Source organism: Halichoerus grypus, chromosome 12 (assembly GCF_964656455.1).
Source record: "Halichoerus grypus chromosome 12, mHalGry1.hap1.1, whole genome shotgun sequence".
NCBI lineage: Eukaryota > Metazoa > Chordata > Mammalia > Carnivora > Phocidae > Halichoerus > Halichoerus grypus.
Window position 1 is genome coordinate 1,024,754 of NC_135723.1, and position 18,923 is coordinate 1,043,676.

General features: G+C 64.6%; 1 protein-coding gene across 2 annotated transcripts in view; it reads left to right on the forward strand.

Moving 5' to 3' along the window:
• Positions 1 to 4,531: 4,531 nt before the first annotated feature.
• Positions 4,532 to 18,923, forward strand: part of ADCY1 (adenylate cyclase 1) — a 120,633-nt gene continuing 106,241 nt past the window's right edge. The window contains exon 1 of one of the 2 annotated variants that reach the window (XM_036066746.2): positions 4,532 to 5,185. In XM_036066746.2, coding sequence (XP_035922639.2) covers positions 4,532 to 5,185 — 654 coding nt within the window. The remainder of the gene's footprint in view (positions 5,186 to 18,923) is intronic. The other variant, XM_078059907.1, reaches the window with a different exon arrangement.

The following is an 18,923-nucleotide window of genomic DNA, read 5'->3' on the forward strand; positions in this document are numbered from 1 at the left end:
GGGGAGGGAGGAGGACACAGACCTCACAGGACCCCTGGCTCCGGGGAAAAGAGGCCAGCGCCCACGGCCCTGTGTCCAGATTTGTTGTCAGGGTCTCCAGAGCTCAAAGTACTATTTCTGCCCACTGCCTCCAAGAGCTCACCCTTCTGGGGGCTCAGGTGCCCCACTCTGCCCCCCACAGAGGGCACGTCCTGTGGCTGCTTTCTGTGGGAGCACTGGCCACGGTTTTGAGCACATATTTATCTGTGGGATTCCTGCGCTGGCCCCGGCCTCTCCCACTGGCCAGGGGTCCTGCTGTGCTTGGGGCCGAATCCTGGTGACAACAAGATTGCCTCGATCACGAAAACCTCCTCCTGCCAGCCGGGTGTCCCTGTAGACAGGAATGTAGTCGGTGTAATCTAGTGCCTGTCGCTCTGGGCTGGCCTGAGACCCTGGCACGGAGGTGAGGAAGCCAAGTCCCTGGGAGCCTCGAGCCCAGGGCCAGGCGCAGGAAGGTGGCAGAGCTGGCCCCGAAGCCCCAGTTGGTCTTCCTAGCCATCAAGGTATGGGGACAGCGATGTGTGAAGGGACAGATGAGCGGCTCCCGTCCTGCTGCTTCTGCTGTGTGGCTTGGTGATCACCCACCTGCCCGTCCAGCTACGGCCCCTGGTTTAGCTGGAGGGCCCTCTCACTCTCGTTTTCAGCCTCCTGGGCCACGCGCCCCGGTGGCCTCAGCCAGACTGGTCAGCGTCCTGCTGTGGGTGGGAGGGTGCGGCCCCTCGCTGCCCAGGGTGGTCCTGGTTCAGCCATCCCGGCCTCCAGTGAGGTAAGCAGATGTGGCCTCCAACTTTCGGGTTAAGGGAGCTGAGCTGGAGTCCTGTCCCGTTCTCCCTGGAGGAGTCCCGAACAGTCCCCTGCGACCGTTTCCAATCACCGTCCACACTGCACGCCCCCCAGCAGCCAGCCCAGCAGGATGTATCTGAGAAAGGCACTTGTGGGGCAAATGCCACATCCAGCCGCCAGGGGACAGGAGGAGGCTGAGCCCCCATGTCAGGGTTCTCCTGGGACCCTTCGATTCCTAGAGACAGCTTTGGCAAAATCAGCTTTCCTGAATGCACTTCCCTGTTGAGGACCAACCGCCTCTTCCCCGAGCGGCCTGCATTTCCACAGGGTTTCCAACAGACCCACAGGGGAAATTTCACCCCAAATACAGAGTGGGAGCCCGGGAGAAACACTCGTTTGGAAGCTGCGTCTCTGGCAGAAGTCCCAGGAGCTCGGCGAGCGCCCCCAGACGGAAGCTGGCTTATGGCGACTTCCCCGGCGGTTGCAGCCTCTGTCCGGAGGGCCTGACGTTCACACCTTCAGCTCACAGAGTTAGCATGACGCTCGCCCGGTCCTGCGTGCACAGAACACGCACAACAGCAGCTGTCCCTGTGCTAAGTGCAGCCTCCGTGTGCATTTGGGCCTCTCTCCGCACGGTAACCCTGTGGGCCAGGCGCTGTTACAGCCCTGATTCGTGGAGGAGATGAGGCACAGAGAGGGTGAGCACCTGCCCAAAGTCACACAGCTGGGAGGGGTGGCACGCGTCTGCGCGCTTAGCCGTGAAACCCCACGATGCTGGACTGTATCCCGGGCCGGGCCCCCGCCACACCACGCCACACCCGCGATCCAGAGCAATTCCAGGGTTTCTCTGAAGGACGAGGCCTCAGCAGCTGGGAGCCTCGAATGCAAAGAGAGAGTTGTGTGATCGATGAAAAGGCCAAGGGATGCCTGGTGGTGCTACCGCTTCGGGAGGCCTGCATTCCTGTCTCAGATGAGGCGATTCCTGATGGCTTCTTCCCAGACCAGCAGGACAGAGTGACCACGACGGCTCCCCTCCATCTGCTCACCTCCCACGGGGAGGTGGTGCTTCCGGACAGAGCAGAACTTCCCGTCTCGGTCTGCGCTCTGCGCTCTGCGCACCCCTTTGTTGTTGGTCGGTATTGTCGCTCTGTGAGAGGCCGCGTTCTCCAGGGTAGACCCTACGCCGGGGTGCTGGCCGGCCGGGGCCGTCCTTCCGAAGCACCAGAGCCCGAGCTTGGACAGCAGACACGCCTTGTCACAGCTGTGCAGACCGGAAGGCTGGGATCGCGGGGTCTCAGGGCCCCGATCCCTGGGGAGGGGCGGGGGGGCGCTGGGGGAGGAGCCTCCCGCCTTCCTGCGGCTCCTTGGCTTCCCAGGTGTCTCCGCCTTCAGGCTTTCTCTACTCCAAATGTCCCCTTTGCATAAGGACACCACTTATATTGGATTAGGACCCACTCTACTCTAGGGTGGCCTCATCCTAATGATGTCCGCAGTGACCTTAGTCCCACAGGAGGTCACATTCTGAGGTACTGGGGGTCAGGACTTCAGCACATGAATTTTGGGGGGACATGGTTCAACCGATGACACTTTCGAGAGCATGGGGCGTGGGCACTGTCTCTCGGAAGGCTTGCCCATCATCCCTGGTGGCAAACTGCCCACTTGAGGCCTTATCCTTTAAACCCAGCAGACAGGAGCTGAGAAGATGAATGCAGCAACAGCCCCAGCCACGCTTCGGACAGCAGCACCCTCACCCCACCCCACGGGGGTGCAGTGGGAGGCTCCCACTGGAGGCCTGGCACCTCCCATCTCGGTGAAAGAGGTGGATGCCAATCCCTCCCTGTGCACGTGCTGGCGAGGGCGGAGGGCGCTGTCGACCTGCGACCTTGGCCCCAGGACACCTTGTCATACCTTCCTTCTCAGGTGGCTTGCCCAATTTTTGGACAGTACTCCGCTTTCCTTCCATAATATCATTAGGACAGGAAAATACCTATTTAAGAAGAGAGTCTATGCTTGATCCTCGATGCTTGAAAGATCATGCAGACTTTGCTACCACTGGGGACAGGTGGGGACAAGATGAGGAAGACGGGCACTTTGCCAGGTCAGCCAAAAACAGAGGTGGGGCAAGCGAGTTCCAGTCCCCCACCCCCCCTGTGGCCCCAGGGGCTGCCAGTTCTAAGTGGGGATGGGGACAAGTGACCAGGTGAGCAGATAGAGCACCGGGTACTAGGGGGACTGGGAACTGGGGTGGTTGGGGAGTCAGGAAGGCTTCACAGAGGAGGTGCCCTGCATGGGGAGGCCTGTCCAGGAGGAGGGACCGGGTGGCCACCAAGCGTGTGCTGATGTGAGCTGTTGGGGATGGAACAGTGAGGGCCCCTGGCCAGGCCGACCGCGAGGTGCCACCTCTATACCTATCAGAGCTGACGGGTGACCACGATGTGTCCTGTATAAAAACGGCCACCTCACGTGGCCCGACTAATACTAATGCCTCACATTCTAGACCTTGAGCCCATATAACAACACATGGCGAGCCTACTGAAATCCCTGGAGTGCCTGAAAAACAGACCCACACCTGGGCCACACCAGCTAAATCCTGGTGTCTGGAGGTCACCTGGGAAGGACCTCCTGCAGAGGGGCTAGCCTCCTGCTCTCTGGTCTCTGTGGCTTTAGGGGACCCCTAGGTCCCGCTCCATGCATATGGAGGGGTGGACAAGAAGTAGCGTGGGCTACCGGAAGGGTCAGGGCTTTTGCCCAGAATCCTTACCTCTCTGCAAGCCTCCTGGGGCCAGCTGCTTACCCCCTTCCTGGTGTGTAAGGGCGGACAGAGGCACCCAGCCCAGGGGCCACTGTGAGCGCCAAGGAAGGCCATGCGGTTGAAGCGCTGCACAGAGCCCCTGCCCTTGGAGTGAATGAGCATGAGCCGCGGGACGGGAGGCGCTGGGTGGGACCCACACACGCGTGGACGCCACCGCACCTACAACTGTCCCCTGTTGGAAGCATACAGCCCGCCCTCACTTCGGTTTCCAGGTCCCCCCCGCCCCCGTAGGGCAAACTCAGTGTCCCTTTCCTTGCGCCTCCCGCCCCATCCCTGCACCCACAGCTTCGCCGCCAGCCAGGACTCTGGCCCGACTTGTCCGTCGGTGTGTCCGGCGGCCGGGAGGTGAGGTCCCACGCCGCGCGCCCCCGCACTCGTTCACGGGGTTCGCAGGACCAGGGCGCGAGGGCCCCGCGTGGGGGCGCCGGGGGCGGGAGGGCGAGCCGCAGGCCCCGGGGTGCCACCCCCCCCCCCCCCGGCTCCTCTAGAGCCCAGGGGCCTGCTCTTACTTGGGGGGGAGGGGTCACACGTTCGGCAGGATGGAGCCCCCTACCCCGCCCCAGGGCACAGCGCAGGATTCCTGCGTTTTCCACGCCCCAAGAGACGGCCCAGCGGGCTGCGCCGCCCGGCGGCGGGGAAACTGAGGCTCGGGGCGCGGCGGGCGCCGAGGTCACGCGGCCCCTCGGCTCGGCGCTCGGCGGGGCTGTCGCAGCGCGGCCGCCGGAGGACCGCGGGCGGGCGGGCGGCGCAGTGCGCAGGCGCGGCGGCGGGAGGGGCCGCGCTCGGGGCGCGCGCGCGCGCGGGGCAGCCGGCGCCCCGAGTCTGCCCGCCGCGCCCCGCGCCTCCCGCCCGCGCCCGCCCGCCCCGGCGCCCCGGCCGCCGCCGCATGGCGCTGAGATGGCGGGGGCGCCGCGCGGCCGAGGCGGAGGCGGAGGCGGCGGCGGAGGCGGCGGCGCGGGCGAGCCCGGGGGCGCCGAGCGGGCGGCCCGGCCGGGCGGCCGGCGCGGGCTGCGGGCGTGCGACGAGGAGTTCGCGTGCCCCGAGCTGGAGGCGCTGTTCCGCGGCTACACGCTGCGGCTGGAGCAGGCGGCCACGCTGAAGGCGCTGGCCGTGCTCAGCGGGCTGGCGGGCGCGCTGGCGCTGGCCGAGCTGCTGGGCGCGCCGGGGCCCGCGGCCGGCCTGGCCCGGGGCTCGCACCCGGCGCACTGCGTGCTCTTCCTGGCGCTGCTCGTGGTCACCAACGTGCGCTCGCTGCAGGTGCCCCAGCTGCGGCAGGTCGGCCAGCTGGCGCTGCTCTTCAGCCTCACCTTCGCGCTGCTCTGCTGCCCCTTCGCGCTCGGCCGCCCCGCGGGGACCCACGGCGGCGCGGCTTCGGGGCCGGCGGCCGCCGACCAGGGCGTTTGGCAGCTCCTTTTGGTCACCTTCGTGTCCTATGCCCTGCTGCCCGTGCGCAGCCTGCTGGCCGTCGGCTTCGGGCTCGTGGTGGCCGCCTCGCACTTGCTGGTCACGGCCACCTTGGTGCCCGCCAAGCGCCCGCGTCTCTGGAGGACGGTAAGTGCCGCTGCGCGCCCTCCGTCGGGTCTGGGATACACGCCTGCCCGGGAGGGACCGGGGACACAGGGGGCCGGGGCGCATCTCCAGATTGGGCGGGTGGGGAAACTGAGGCCCCGAGTGTGTGTGGGGGGGCGTTCAAGGTCACTCAGCGAGCTGAGGACGCGGTGGGGGCCGCTAGGGCCGGGCTCGTTTCCGAGTTGCCATCCACAAAGCTCCCCTGGGTGTGGGCCGTGGGGACGGGAGCCTGGAGAGGGCGAGGATTGGCCCAAGGTCAGGCAGCTGGTGAGCCGCCAAGCCCCGCCAGAGCCCAGGTTGGCGCTTTTTGGCCGCACGCATCCCGCAGGAGGGACGGAAACTGGGCGCGGGACCGGCCCGGGCGGGCAGGGCTCTTGCTGGCTGTGCGCACAGCTCCGGGCTCCTCTCCAGTGTGCCTGGACCTCGCGCGGGGCTGGCAGAGTCTCCCTCCCAGCCTGCGGCACCCCGGGGATGTGGGGAGGGGACAAGGACTTGGGTCCCCACCAGTCTCTCCGGTGCCCGTCGTGGACCCGTCTCTGGTCTGGAAAAACAGGTTTGCCAAGGTCGAACGGGGCTCTGGTCCTTGCCGCCCCCGCCCTGCCGGGGCCTGACCAAGGCCGGCCGAAACCGAACTTTGTCACTGCCTTCCGGGCGGGCCAGTGAGACCGTAGCGAGGACAAGGACGCTGCCTGCTTCCCATGGGCTCCTCCCCAGCCGGGGACCTGGGAGGCTGGAGGCAGATGTCTTTGCGGTGTGGGGCTGTCTGAGCCTGTCCGGGCAGCGTAGCCCAGCCCAGCCCACTGGGGCTCCGAGGGCCCTGAAGGAGGGTTTTGTTTGTGCCTCTGGCAGCATTTTGGCAGGAGCATGGGGGGGAATCCGATGGGGTGGGCGAGCCCATCTAGCGGGAGAATGTGGCAGATGGAGGCGATGGGGGAGATGGGGTGAGGAGGGGAAGCTGGACAGAGCAAGCTTTGGGAAGGAAAAGGGGGGGTGAGGGGAATCAGACAGCAGGGTCTGGGGGACCCCCTGAGGACCCAGGGAGGTGCTCTCGGATGGTGATGCCAGGGACACCCAGGGTCAGAGGGGCCATGGACAGATTCCTGCAGCAATCCTGCACCGCCCTGGTGTGTGGAGCTCTGGGATGTAGGCCCCGTACTTTGGGGACCCTGTGGCGCCTCCCCCTCTGGGCCCAGCGGCCAGGTCAGCTCCAGGTGGGGAGGGGAGGCCCGAGATCTGATGTATTAGGGGTTCAGCTGGCTCAGTGAAAGGCTGTACTGTTGTCTCTTTCTGAAACAATTTTTTTATACAGTTTCTGGTCATTCCTTCTAGAGAACTAAGCGAGAGGAAAGACCGTGTATAGGTGCCTTGGGCCCAGGGAGCTCTGCTCCCGGGGTAAGATGAGCCCCTGTGTTCCCGGGGAAGGGAGCCTGTCCTGAGAGCATGGATTCTTAGGGAGCAGACGTCTGGGGTTGGCTGCTGCTGGCTCGCTGGGCAGCGCACAGCCTTCCCGCACAGAGCCTCAGTTTCCCTGACCTGCAGAGCCAGCATGCAGGTGGAAAACTCCTGTTGGAAAAGCAAACATGCAGAGTCTCCTGCCTCCTCCAAGTTGTTCTGGCATCTTTAGAACGTCCCTGTTCAGGTCCGCGCGTCGCTCCCGGTGGTGGGGATGTGGACAGACAGATGCGGTGGGCTCAGACAAACGTGGTGAGGGGCGTGGGTGCTGCCCCGGGGATGGAGTCTGCGCGTGGGCCGGGAGGCCAGTGGGCAAGGTGGGAGCCACGCCACTCCCGGCTGCTCCAGCCCCTCCCGGCTGCCCTGCAGTGCGGTCACGTGCAGACGGCCCCATGTTCTTCGGGAGCTGGTCTGGGGCAGGACGTGAGGTGGAGGCCCAGAAGGACAGGGTGACGGGTGACCGAGGCCCTCTCTGCCTTTGCTGTACTTCCTGGGTGGAGTGTCCGAGCCGCAGGAGGGACAGAGGTGCTCCTGCTCGGGGCACGGAGGCCGGGGGTCACACGGGAGGCCCCCAGAGCCTCTGCCCCTCCACAGGGAGGCTCCGGGAGGTTCCTGCAGCAGTCCTGCACCGCCCTGGTGTGCGGAGCTCTGGGATGTAGGCCGCGTGCTTTGGGGACCCTGTGGTGCCCAGGCCGGCCCAGGCTGACAGGCTGAGAGCACCCAGGAGGTCGGGGACTGCACGGTTGAAATTCGGGGTGCTGCTCTGCCACCCTTCCCCGGGAGGGGCTCCTGCTTCTGCTCTCAGCTAGGGTGCAAGGAGTTTAGGGAGAGGGTCTCATCCCCCCCCAGCCCAGCTCAGCCCCCAGGAGGAGCCTCGTAAATACTGACCAGACTGGGCCCCTTCCCTCTTCCTGCCCCTTGCCCCCTATGGATTGTATCTACGCGAAGCACAGAAATTCGTTTTTATTTAACTGAGCCATGTGTCAGAACCGAAGGCATCATGTTGGGGAACCCCTGAGGTCTGCTCTGGGGCAGTAGGGCAGGCATGCTCGGCTGGGGCGGGCTGGAGACCTGGGGTGGGGCAGGGGGGCATGGGGGGTGAGGAGGAGGAAAGGGGGAGACGCCACGCCTCTGACCCCTGCTCCCTGGTGGTGGCACTCGGGGACTTGAAGGGTACAGCTTGAGGAGGGAGTGACTGTGCTTGGGGACTGGGGGGCAGTGGTGGGGAAGCAGAGTCAGAAGTGTGCATGCCAAGGTCATGGCCTTGGAGTGGTGGTGGGGGCAGCGGGGTGTGTCTGGAGAGAAGCAGCTGGCTCAGGTGCGCCTACAGGAGACCCCCCGGGGCCCTGCTCCTCACCGGCCCTGCGTGTGCGCCTTGGCCAGCTCCAGCTTCCTCCTGGGCGGCCTCTCCCTCGCCCCCCTCCCTCCCTCCCGCGGCCCCCAGTGCCCACTTCTTGGCCAGGGTGGGGCGAGATGACTGTATCTTCTTGGACCCATCCAGGGGCCACTGCCCTGTGCAAAATGGTGTTGTTTGGTTGCCTGTCAATGTAAGTGACGTATTTCATGCCCCCTCCCTCCCCAGGTCTGAGACTCAGGCAGGGCAACAAAAAGCACCATCGTGGTGGGCAAGTGGAGGCTGGCGGGAGTTCCCCTGTGCCCCTCCAGGTCGTCTGAGCTCTGGGGAGAGCTCGAGTGCTGCAAGCAGGTGGAGCGATGTCACCGCCCTCAGAGCCCAGGTGCCCAGGCTGCCCACAGCAGGGCCCGCCCCAGACGTGCGCTGCCCGCTTCCCCCACGGGCTGTGCCCACTCCCCGCGCTCCGGCTCTCCGGCTCCCGGGAGTCGTCCCGACCTATGCCCCGCCCCGGGCCGGGCCCGCTCCAGGCGGCCACCCTCCCCCCCCACCCCCCCCCCCCCCCCGCCCGTAACTCCCTTCGCCCGCCCCCCCGCCGGCCACCCCCCACCGTCACTCCCTCCGCCGCGTCCCGCCCCGGTCTGGCCCCGCCCCCGCCGACCTCCCCCGTCACTCCCTCAGCCCCGCCCCGCCCCCGGCCTGGCCCCGCCCCCTGCCTCCTCTAGGTACCCCCAGCCCGCACCCCACCTGGCTGGGCCCCAGCACCGCTCCCCTGGCCCCCACCCCCACAGGCCGCGCCCCTGCTGCCCTCGCTTCCCGGCTGGGCCCTCACCCAGCAGGGCCCTTCCTCCAGCTAGGCTCCGCCTCGGCTGGACCCCCTCTGCAGGCCTCCTGCCCCTGCTGCCCTGCACCGGCAGGCAGCCGGGCCCTTTACCCAGGCTGGCCTCTCTCCCCCGCTGCTACCTCCCTCCCCCTCCCCCATCTTGGCTGGGCCCCCGTCACTTTGTTTGCTCACCTGCTGGTGCATCCACCTGCCTTGGCTGACCCAGGGCTGCTAGGTGGGGGCTGGAAGCGGGAGGGAGACAGGTGGGTCCTCCTGGCTCCCACCAGGCCGTGTGAAGGCGAGGAGTGGGTTTCTCTGCCTTGGTGAGGAGTGACCCCAAAGACAGCCTCCTTGGCCTTGGCTGGACCCTCTTTCTCCAGGCCTCTGGTCGCTGGGCAGGGCTCAAATCTTTCCACCTCGGGCTTCCGTCACTCTGCACGCTCAGGGCCCTGACACTCCCTGAGCCCCAGGTGGTGGTAGGTGTCTCCTCCAGGCCTGCAGGTCCGTGTCCAGCGGGCGCCCTGCTAGGAACACCCGATCCCCCACGGGCTGCACTCCCACATCTGCCCGGGGGGTCCCTGGGTTCCCTGCCCATAACCTGGTCTGCTTCCTTGGAGACTCCTGTTAGCCTCCCTCCAGAGCAGTTGGCCCTAACTTGAAGAAGTACCTGGAATGGCTCAGGCCAGGGCACAGGAACTGGGCTGACGGGAAATGGGGCCTGGACGCTGAGGGGACACATCCCGGCTTCAGACGAGGGCTGGCACCTGCTCGGAGCAGAGTCCTGGGGACTATTTTTTGCTGCCCCAGCAGGTGCCAGGTAGGGGTGCTTCTGCCGCTGCAGGACCCAGGGACTGTGCGTGGGCTGGAGTCCAGCCCCACCGGTGGACCCGCTGGGGGCGCCTTTTCTGGATAGCTCTGTGATCCACGCTTGGGGGCCAGGCCGCGGGCTAGGGGCTGGGGGGCCCAGTGGGACCGAGACCCCTGTGCTCTGGGAATTTATTGTTTGTGGGGGGACGCTGGCCAACACCTGGGACTGCAGTCTGTGTTGGGGGGGAGTCCATGTGACCTTCGGGGGCGTGTGAAGGAGATAGGGCAGAGGGAGGGCTCAGGGTGGCTTCCTGAGGTCAGTGTGCTCCAGCCAAGATCCCGGACAGACGAGGCCTGGGGCTCAGCCAGGGAGGTGGGCGTGCAAGAAAGGGCAGTTGGGGGGGCACATAGAGTATTTCCTGTTTCTTTGTAAAACAGTGCCGGGCCCTGCAAGCCTTTTTAGCAGAGGGGTCTGATCGGGTTTCTGTTTGGGGGTCCCTGGGATGCAGTGGGGAGCAGGGGTCCCACAAGTGGGCCTGGGTGCTGCTGCCTGGCTCAGACCAGAGTGGTGTCCTTGGGGAAATGTCTGCTTGCCACGGTCCCCACCTGCAGTGACACCACCACGTTCTCATAGGAAGGGTATGGGGCGCAGGGCCCTCCAGTCCGTGACCTTGGGAGGCATCAGAGACCACCCAGGAAGGGAGCCAGCCTGGGCTTCATCTGGGTGGGGAGGTCGGGTGAGCGGGCTAGAGCGTGAGGACAGTGACAAGGGCCAGGCCCCCTGCCCAGCCTGGGTCCATGCCCCTGAGGCTCCCGATGCATGGGGTGAGGGGTGGGACAGGCTGTCCCTTACTGCGGTACCTGGATCCTCCCTGGATCTTCCTCTGTTCCCTAGACCCTGGACCCTGTGCTCCTGGACTGGGGGTGGCAGGATCTGCTTTGATCTCTGAGGTGCTGGGGTCTCACCGGGAGGAAGGCACCCAGCTGATGAGGGAAGGGCTTCCTGCTTCCCAGTGCTGTCCGTGTGGGGCCTCTGTGTGTGCACACGCGAGTGTGCGTGTACACGTGTGCACACGCATGTAGGACTCAGCACACGTGTAATGTGCGTGCAGCTTAGTGGGCACACGTATGAATTTTGTGCACGTGTATGTGCATCCTAGGGTGCACGTGAGTGTGTGTACGCACACATGTGTGCATGTGCGTGTGTTGGTAGCATTCGGACGCCTGCGTCCCGTGAGACCTGCAGGGTCTGGATGTGTGGGTTTGAGGCCGCTTACTTTGCTCTCAGCATCCAGGACCCACCTGGCTCCAGGCTTGTGGCGGGGTCTGTGGGCCTATAGCTTGGGTGGAGGGACAGCAGCAGGGCTGTTGTGAGTCTAGGTCTGGAGTTGGGGCGCTCCCCTTGGTGGGGAGTGGGGCTGGGAGGGGGGGCCTGACCAGGTAGGAGCAGTCCACGGTGACCGTGTGCGCAGTGTGGCTGCCACAGGCCCATAGTGTCCTAATCAAGCTACTGAGGGATCCCAGGGAAGGGACCCGGGTACGGGGGGACAGGACACCCATGGAGGGTCCCAGGTGTGGAGGGACAGGATGCCCATGTGAGGGACCCGGCTGCAGAGGGACAGGACGCCCATGGAGGGACCTGGGTGCAGAGGGACAGGATGCCCATGGAAGGTGCAGGGGGACGGGATGCCCATGGAAGGACTTGGGTGCAGAGGGACAGGATGCCTGTGTGAAGGACCCGGGTGCAGGGGGACAGGACGCCCATGGAGGGACCTGGTGGCGGGAGGGCAGGACGCCCGTATGAGGGACCCGGGTGCGGGGGCACAGGATGCCCGTGTAAGGGATCTGGGTGCAGAGGGACAGGACGCCCATGGAGGGTGCAGGGGGACGGGATGCCCACGGAGGGACCTGGGTGCAGAGGGACAGGACACCCATGTGAAGGACCCAGGTGCAGGGGGACAGGACGCCCATGGAGGGACCTGGTGGCAGGGGGATGGGACGCCCGTGTGAGGGATCCAGGTGTGGGGGCACAGGATGCCCGTGTGAGGGATCTGGGTGCAGAGGGACAGGACGCCCATGGAGGGTGCAGGGGGATGGGATGCCCATGGAGGGACCTGGGTGCAGAGGGACAGGACGCCCGTGTGAGGGACCCAGGTGCAGGGGGACAGGACGCCCATGGAGGGACCTGGGTGCAGAGGGACAGGACGCCTGTGTGAGGGACCCAGGTGCAGGGGGACAGGACGCCCATGGAGGGACCTGGGTGCGGGGGGACGGGATGCCCATACGAGGATACCCAGCCCACAGGGACAGGATGCCCGACCAGGTGAGGGACCTGAGGACAGGGGCCATGGCCCATGGTGTGTCGGGGGTCACCAGAAGTGCAGGGAGCCCCCCTCCGGCCATCACATTCTGCAGCAGAGCAGGTGCACGTCGTCCGTAGGCCCTTCCCAGCGTGAAGGCAGCTTCCTGTCTTGATTCTAAAGGGCAGAGCAGGTGTCTGGGCCCGGCTTTTCCTTTGCTCAAGTAGACCCCCGGCCTTCCAGGGGTGTGGCCGCCTCGGAGGGAGGGACCGGCCTGGTGGTTGGCACAGTGGCCCATGTGGGCCCCGAGGCACCACAAGCCCACGTTTGGGGACACGAGACACGGCACTCTGGACGAGGAGAGCATGGCCGGGCCTGCCCCCCTGAAGCTGGGCCGTGCCTGGGACCCCAGCCCTCCTGGAGCTCCTCTTGCCGGCTGGCGCTGACTTGTTCTCGGGAGGCCCTCCCTGTGCGCGGGCTTCCCAGCGCCGTCGCCCGTGTGAATGTGAGCTCTTCTGGGGGGGCGGGGGGCTCGCACATCTGCACTGGCAGCCTCGCGCCATGCTCGCATCTGGGCGAGGGCATCTGCTCTGGAAGGTTCTCCAGACCCGTGCCACGGCGACCCCGCCTGGTGACCTTCTGTGGGGCTGTTGGTGCGCATTTCTCCATGTCTTTGCCTGGTTTCCTGTGTGAGGGAGGCGCTCTCTTGTTAACGCCTTGCCTTCGGGAGGCAGCTGTGACCAGAGGGATCTGGGATCCTCACTCGTGGATGGCGGACCGCGCCCAGCTGCATGAAGGGCCAGCCAGGGAGCACGTTCCAGGATGCATCCGTTTAGCCTGAGGGTTTCAGAATATCTCTGATTCTTATTTGCAGCAGACCTGCACTTACCAGACATCAGGGCGTCTCCCGCAATCTGACTGTGCTCTGCGGGGGCCGTGGGGTGGGGCTCATTTCCAAAGCCCATTGGGGACAGGCATCAGACATGGGCAGTGACGGGAGAGCCCCTCTGTGGCTAGAGTGAGTGTCTGGGGGTCCAAAGGTACAGGAAGACGTCGAAACGTCCCAGGGCTGTGGCCAGGCGGTTGGGGACACAGAGGCCCAGCTGTCCTGTGGCGTGGAGGGGGCCGTGGCCCAGCAGGTAGGTGAGCCTGGGCTGGGGCAGAAGGCCCTCACGCCAGGAGCTGCCCTGGTAAAGCCGTCAGGGGCCACAGAGGAAACCCCACCCTGACTTCGCCGGGAGCCCCTGGGAATCGGCTCCTGGGTGTGGTGGCCACAGCCCGGTGGTCCTTCGCTTCAGGGGATGGGAGACCCAAGGCAGGAGCTCACGAGAGCCCATCAGAATTGTTTTTTTTAAAAAAAATATCTGTTCTTGTTTTGTTTTTATCGTGGAAACGTCAAACACACACTGAGTAGCGAGGTCCGCAGGGCGCCAGCCCCAGCCTGGACACGTCTGCGTCCTGCCCTTCCTCTTTCAGACGATGCTCATCCCAGGGCACTCTTATTAGTTCAACCACAGAGAAGCTCACAAGCAATGACGTTAATTTAGAAACACACTCGTGAGCGATGTGGAAAAGCCAGACCCGGAGCACCACCCCGCCGGGGGGGGGGGGACATGGGGAGGCAGGACCGGACGGGTCCCCTCTGAGTGCGTGCGGGGTGAGAGGGAGCCCACCGACCAGACACACGACACTTTGTGAGGCTGGGGACAGTGTGTTGATTTAGCAAACGGGATGCGCTGTGTGCGGTGGGGGCTCTGCTGTGTGGGCAGAGCTCCCCCTCTTTGTCCTGTGGACGAGCTGCCCTGAGTGAGTGCGAGCTGGCCCACCTGCGCTCCCCGAAGGCGAGGCCCCCGCCCTGTACTGGGCGGTGTGCGGGGCGGGTTGAAACTGGAGCGAGTTCAGGGGAGAGGTTTGAGTGCTAAAGAGGGGTGATCTTGGGGTGCCTCGGGATTGGGGTCAGTGGACAGAGGGAAACCCTTCAGGCAGAGGCCGCCGTGGGAGGGGCAGTCCCGGGGGAGAGCACGGTCTCCCCAGAGCTGCACGCTGCATGCACGGTGGGGGCACGTGCCTGTGTGCGTGCACGTAATGTGACCATGCCCAGCACACAGGGTGAAGGGAGAATGAGCCAGGTGAGAGGTCAGCCTGAGAAGTGGGCAGAGCCCAGGGTTCTGCTATGGGGGGGATGCTGTCCTGGAGACCACGGAATGTGGGATGCAGTGACCATGGGGGTGTTGGGGGAGCGACCAAGGGGGTGTGGGGGAGTGACCACGGGGGTGGGGGCAGTGACCACCGGGACGTGGGGTGCAGTGAGCACATGAACATGGGAGCAGTGACCAGGGGGTGGGTGCAGAGACCATGGGGTATGGCGGGAGGGACCACGGGGGTGGGGGCAGTGACCACGGGGTGTGGGGGCGTGCAGGGATCACTGGGAGGCAATGGGCAGTGACTGGCTAAATTTTAAGGTGCTTTTTCTCAGTTGGTACAGACGTGTTTTGGGTTATGTTTTTGGGTTATGTTTCCCCTTCCAAGGGGCCCCTCTGAGAACAACACGGCCGTCTGGGAGAACGCACATCAGGCAGCTTCTTTCCTGTGTCCCTGTCCAGCCTTAAAGTCCGAGTGTGGCCCCCGGGGAGGCTGGGCAGTTATCTGCGTGCCCACTGCCATCTGTGGGCCGGGCCCTTCCTCCGAAGCAGCCCGGGGCTCACTGGGCTGGGCCAGGGTGGCCCACGTCCGCTGGGGGCACTTCTGTCTGGACGGCTGCTCACTCACCTGGTCCAGGTGCTGTCCTGGAGAGCCCGCTTGGTGACCTCTGCCGTGTCCTTCCTGTGCGAACGGTGACCTCACTGTCCCTGTGGACCCACGGACCGGGCCCCTTGGGAGGGGGGCCCAGGGTGGCATCTGGGCTGTGTGGCCAGTGATTCCTCCCCCCCTCCCATGCCTGACGCTACAGCCTGGGGTCACCTTTGTCTCTGGGAGGCTCACAGTGAGCCTTGCCCGCCTCCCTTCTCGTTTCTGCGTGGCAGGTGCTAAGCCACACGGCCACCGTGTTCCGCACGCCTGTGGCCATGAGTTCAGACAGTGACTCTGGGGAAAACCTCCAGAGTGGTGGGTTTGTGTCATTAGGTGGCTGGGGGATGTGACAGTTTACTCTCTGCAAAGACATGGGGACGCCGGGTCCCAATGGTTGACACGGAGGGGCGAGCCGCGGGACTCTCCAGGTGGAGTGACCCCACCCAGTCTTCCCGAAGTGTACCTGCTTCCAAAGATCTCCCGTCGCAAGAAATCCCTCTGAGGGGCTCTCCTGTGCGGGGTGGGGGACCCTAGCTCACTGGGGGCGGTGGTCTTCCAGCTGGGTGAGCGGCCCTCTGGACGTCTGAACATGGAGTTTGTTGGCGAGGACGCCCCTTGGGTACCCTAACTGCGGTGGGTTAGAACCCCTCCTACCAGGATACCTTTGCAGCAAATAGATGTGGGGGGGGGTTCCTGGGAGGAATGGGGGCGGGGTGGGGCACAGGCAGTCCTTGGCTGCTCACTGCGCTCGGGAGGGGGCCCAGACCCTGGCAGAGGGGGATGGAGCACTGACCGGTTGTTCACCTTGACAGAAGAACACAGCAGCTGTTTGTGCCCAGGGGACTCCTCGTTCACGTTTGGGACCTCACCCCAAAGATGGGAGGAGGGAAGCTAGGAGGATGAGGAAACTCTCGAGAGGGAGGTTTCCGCTTCTTTACAGTTTTTATTTCAAGGGCTGGGGGTCAGTGTTTGCTGCCTTTAGAAGACGGCTCCTGGTCTCCCGTTTAAGCCCCTCCGGATGCCCCCGTGGCCCCAGCTCCCTCCTCCAGCGCTGACCCTCCCGGCCTCGCGTCTGGCCGGTGGCCAGGGTCTCTGCTGCTGTGTGGATCCCACGTCAGTCCATCTGTGTCAACATTCTGCTTACGTTCTCCTTGGAACCCTGTATCGTGTGTGCTTCCTGACTCCCCAGAACTTGTGACTGGGTCCTAATCCCGCGTCCGCTTGTCCTGAGAACATCTGCTACCCCTGTCCCGGTGGTCCCTCCTCTATCACTCTCAGCCTGGCGCTGGGCCCACCTCCCACTCGGGCCTTGCCTGCCCTGGGCCTCCTTACTCCCAGCCTCCACTCCTGTCCTGTGGGGAGGACAAGGGAGCGTGAGGCCATGGTCATCCTCCCCTGCCAGCGACAAGCCTGGCAGCCCTGAAGCCACGGGAGCCCCGAGGCCCGTCCCCGAGTGCCTGGACCCAGAGATGGCTTGGGGGGAGCTGGGGTTCCCTCCCTGTGTCCGTCTGTAAACCACGTCTTCCCTGCTAACTGTGGTGGGCTCTGTGAATTCCAGAAGCCGTGCGCGCCTGGCCCCCTGCAGCCCTGGGCCACGGTGTGTCCAGTCGGTCTGCAGACACTTTCCACCCACCCTGGGCCCGCACCTGCCGAAGCTCGCGGTCCCTGCTCGGCCTCCTGGGCGTCGCAGGGCCTGAACAATGGCCCGTGGGTTTTGAAGCTTGTTCTCAGTTATTTATCTCAAGCTTCTCAGTGATTGTAAAATTCAAGATGCTGCCTCTGGCCAGCACAATGCACATCACTGTGGGCCCCCGTGCAGCACACGGTTTATGGAACAGGTGTGTGTGGAGACGGGGCGCGTACCCCCTGGGGGCAGGGAGCCCCGTCCTGCGGGTGCGAAGCCATCGTGCCGAGCAGGGCAGGCACTTGCGGAGAAAGCACCTGTCCCCGCGCTCCGAGAGCTGCAGGACCGTGTTAAGAGGCAGGGGAGGCTTGGGGGCAGCTGGGGGGCCCAGGCCGCCGGGACGAGGCATGGCTCCGGGGTGAGCTCAGAGAGGCGGGAGGCGGTGGGCCCGGGAGGCCTGGCGGGGATGCAGGACGATGAAATGCAGGCCACTGTTCGGAATTCCTCGTGCGCACCACATGCTCATGTGACCCGGGCTCCCAGCCCTGCCAGAGAACTTGCCGAGAGCCGGCCCGTGATCCCAGCCCCGGCTGTGGGGGCGGTGGGTGAGGGCCCCGCCTCCAGAGAGCAGTCCCGTGCGTTCCTGCATGATGGCGGAGGGTTCTGCTCTGCAAGCCAACTGTGGGGACGCGAAGGACAGGGTCAGAGGCGTACCTGCCGGGATCTTTGCCCAGCACCCTGAGAATGCCACGGAAAGATCACGGGTGCAGGGGGTACCGTGGGCCGCCGTGTCCTGCGGTGATCGAAGCCGTGCTTCTCAGTACCGTCCCTGACCGGCAGCGCGGACGCCTGGGAAGCCCCCAGCCTGGCCCCTCGGGGCAGGAGCCCCAGACACAAGGTGGTCTCCTGCTTTCCAATAACTACCGACCCAACTTGGCCCTCAGGTGGTGGCCCTTAACCTCTTGGTCGGGTCTGTAGCTCTGGGGTCACGGCGGGAGTGGAATCATTTCCACGTGCCAGACCCAGTCCTGGTCATTTTTCATCCCCGTGAGGCTCTACTCAGAGCTTGTGTCCCCCACACAGTCATGGCCAGGGTGAGAGGGGCCTGCCCGCCATGGTGGACATCGGGACAGTTCATGCTGGCCAAAGGCAGGGGCCCCAGGCACCTGCTGGCTTCTCCCGTCTCTACACCGGCCCTCCCGACCATCCGAGGGACCCAGGTGTCCACTGCGGGGCGGGGGTTGGCTGCTCACCTGGGGCCAGAGGGCTGATGAGCCTGCCCGGCCGTGCACACCTGTGTCCGGGTGATCCCATCCTTCCCTCCGCAGAGCCTGTCCCCCTGGCAGTTTGCCCAGGTCCACAGGGCAGGGGTCTGCTTTGACCCCTCCCTGCCCCTCCTGGGAACACAGGAGGGACCCCGAGCGGCTTCCCCGCTGCTGTGGCCACGGCTGCCCCACGTGCCCCCTACAGTCCGTGTGCCCGGCTGACGATCCAAGGCTGCGTCCCTCGGTCTGCGCTCAGTGGGGCTGACGGAGCAGGACTTCCTGCTGAGGCAGCGGAAGACCACGCTTTCCAGTCCCGTGGTTCCCGTGCTCTGCAGTCAGGTGGGAGGAGGACAGAAGATGCGGAAATGCTGTGGGCTGCTTTTCCTGCAGGAAGCAGGCGCCCTGGTTGACGGCTTTCAGGGGTTTGGTCATTCACAGCGATGCCGCTTCCCTGACCAGAGTCCGCTTCCCCATGTGCCATGTCCATTACCGCTTCAGACGTGTCCTGGATAGTTCCCAGAGGGGTCAGTGTGGTGCCTACACAGCAAGCGGGCTTGAACAGCCTGGAGTGCACACGTCCAAAGCCCAGCTCATGTTGTGTTTGAGTGGATGGGTAAATGGGTGTATGTATGAGTGGATGAGTAAACGGGTGTATGTATCTACATATGGATGGATAGATGGGTGCATAGATGGATGAATGGATGGATGGTTGGATAGATGGGTGCATGAATGGATGGATGGGTGGGTGGGGATGGATGGATGGATGATATGGATGGATGGATGCATGGATGGGTGCATGAATGATGGATGGATGGAAGGAATGATGACATGGATAGGTGGGTGCATGGATGGATGGATGGGTGGGGGGATGGGAGGAGGATGGATGGATGGGTGGATGGATGGGTGGATGGATGGATGGTTAGATGAGTGGATGGAAGTATGCATGGATGATCTGGATGGATGGATAGTTGCATGGATGGGTGCATGAGTGATGGATGGATGGGTGGGTGGATGGATGGATGGATAGATGAATGAATGGATGGGTGGATGGATGGGTGGATGGATGGATGAATGGATGGATGCGTGGATGGGTGGGTGGATGATTGGAATGAGGGGGTGTATCTCTACAGATCTGATTGTAGCTGGTAAAACCCTGATTATTGAAGGAGGTAATGTGGTGAAGCATTTCTTTGTTGGCGTCTTCATTCACTGGGAAGTGGCCAGGAACAGGGTGTGTTATCCCACATCAGCACTTCGCAGGTGAAGGTGTGTGGTCCCGCGGCAGTGGGCAGAACTGGGTTTGAACCC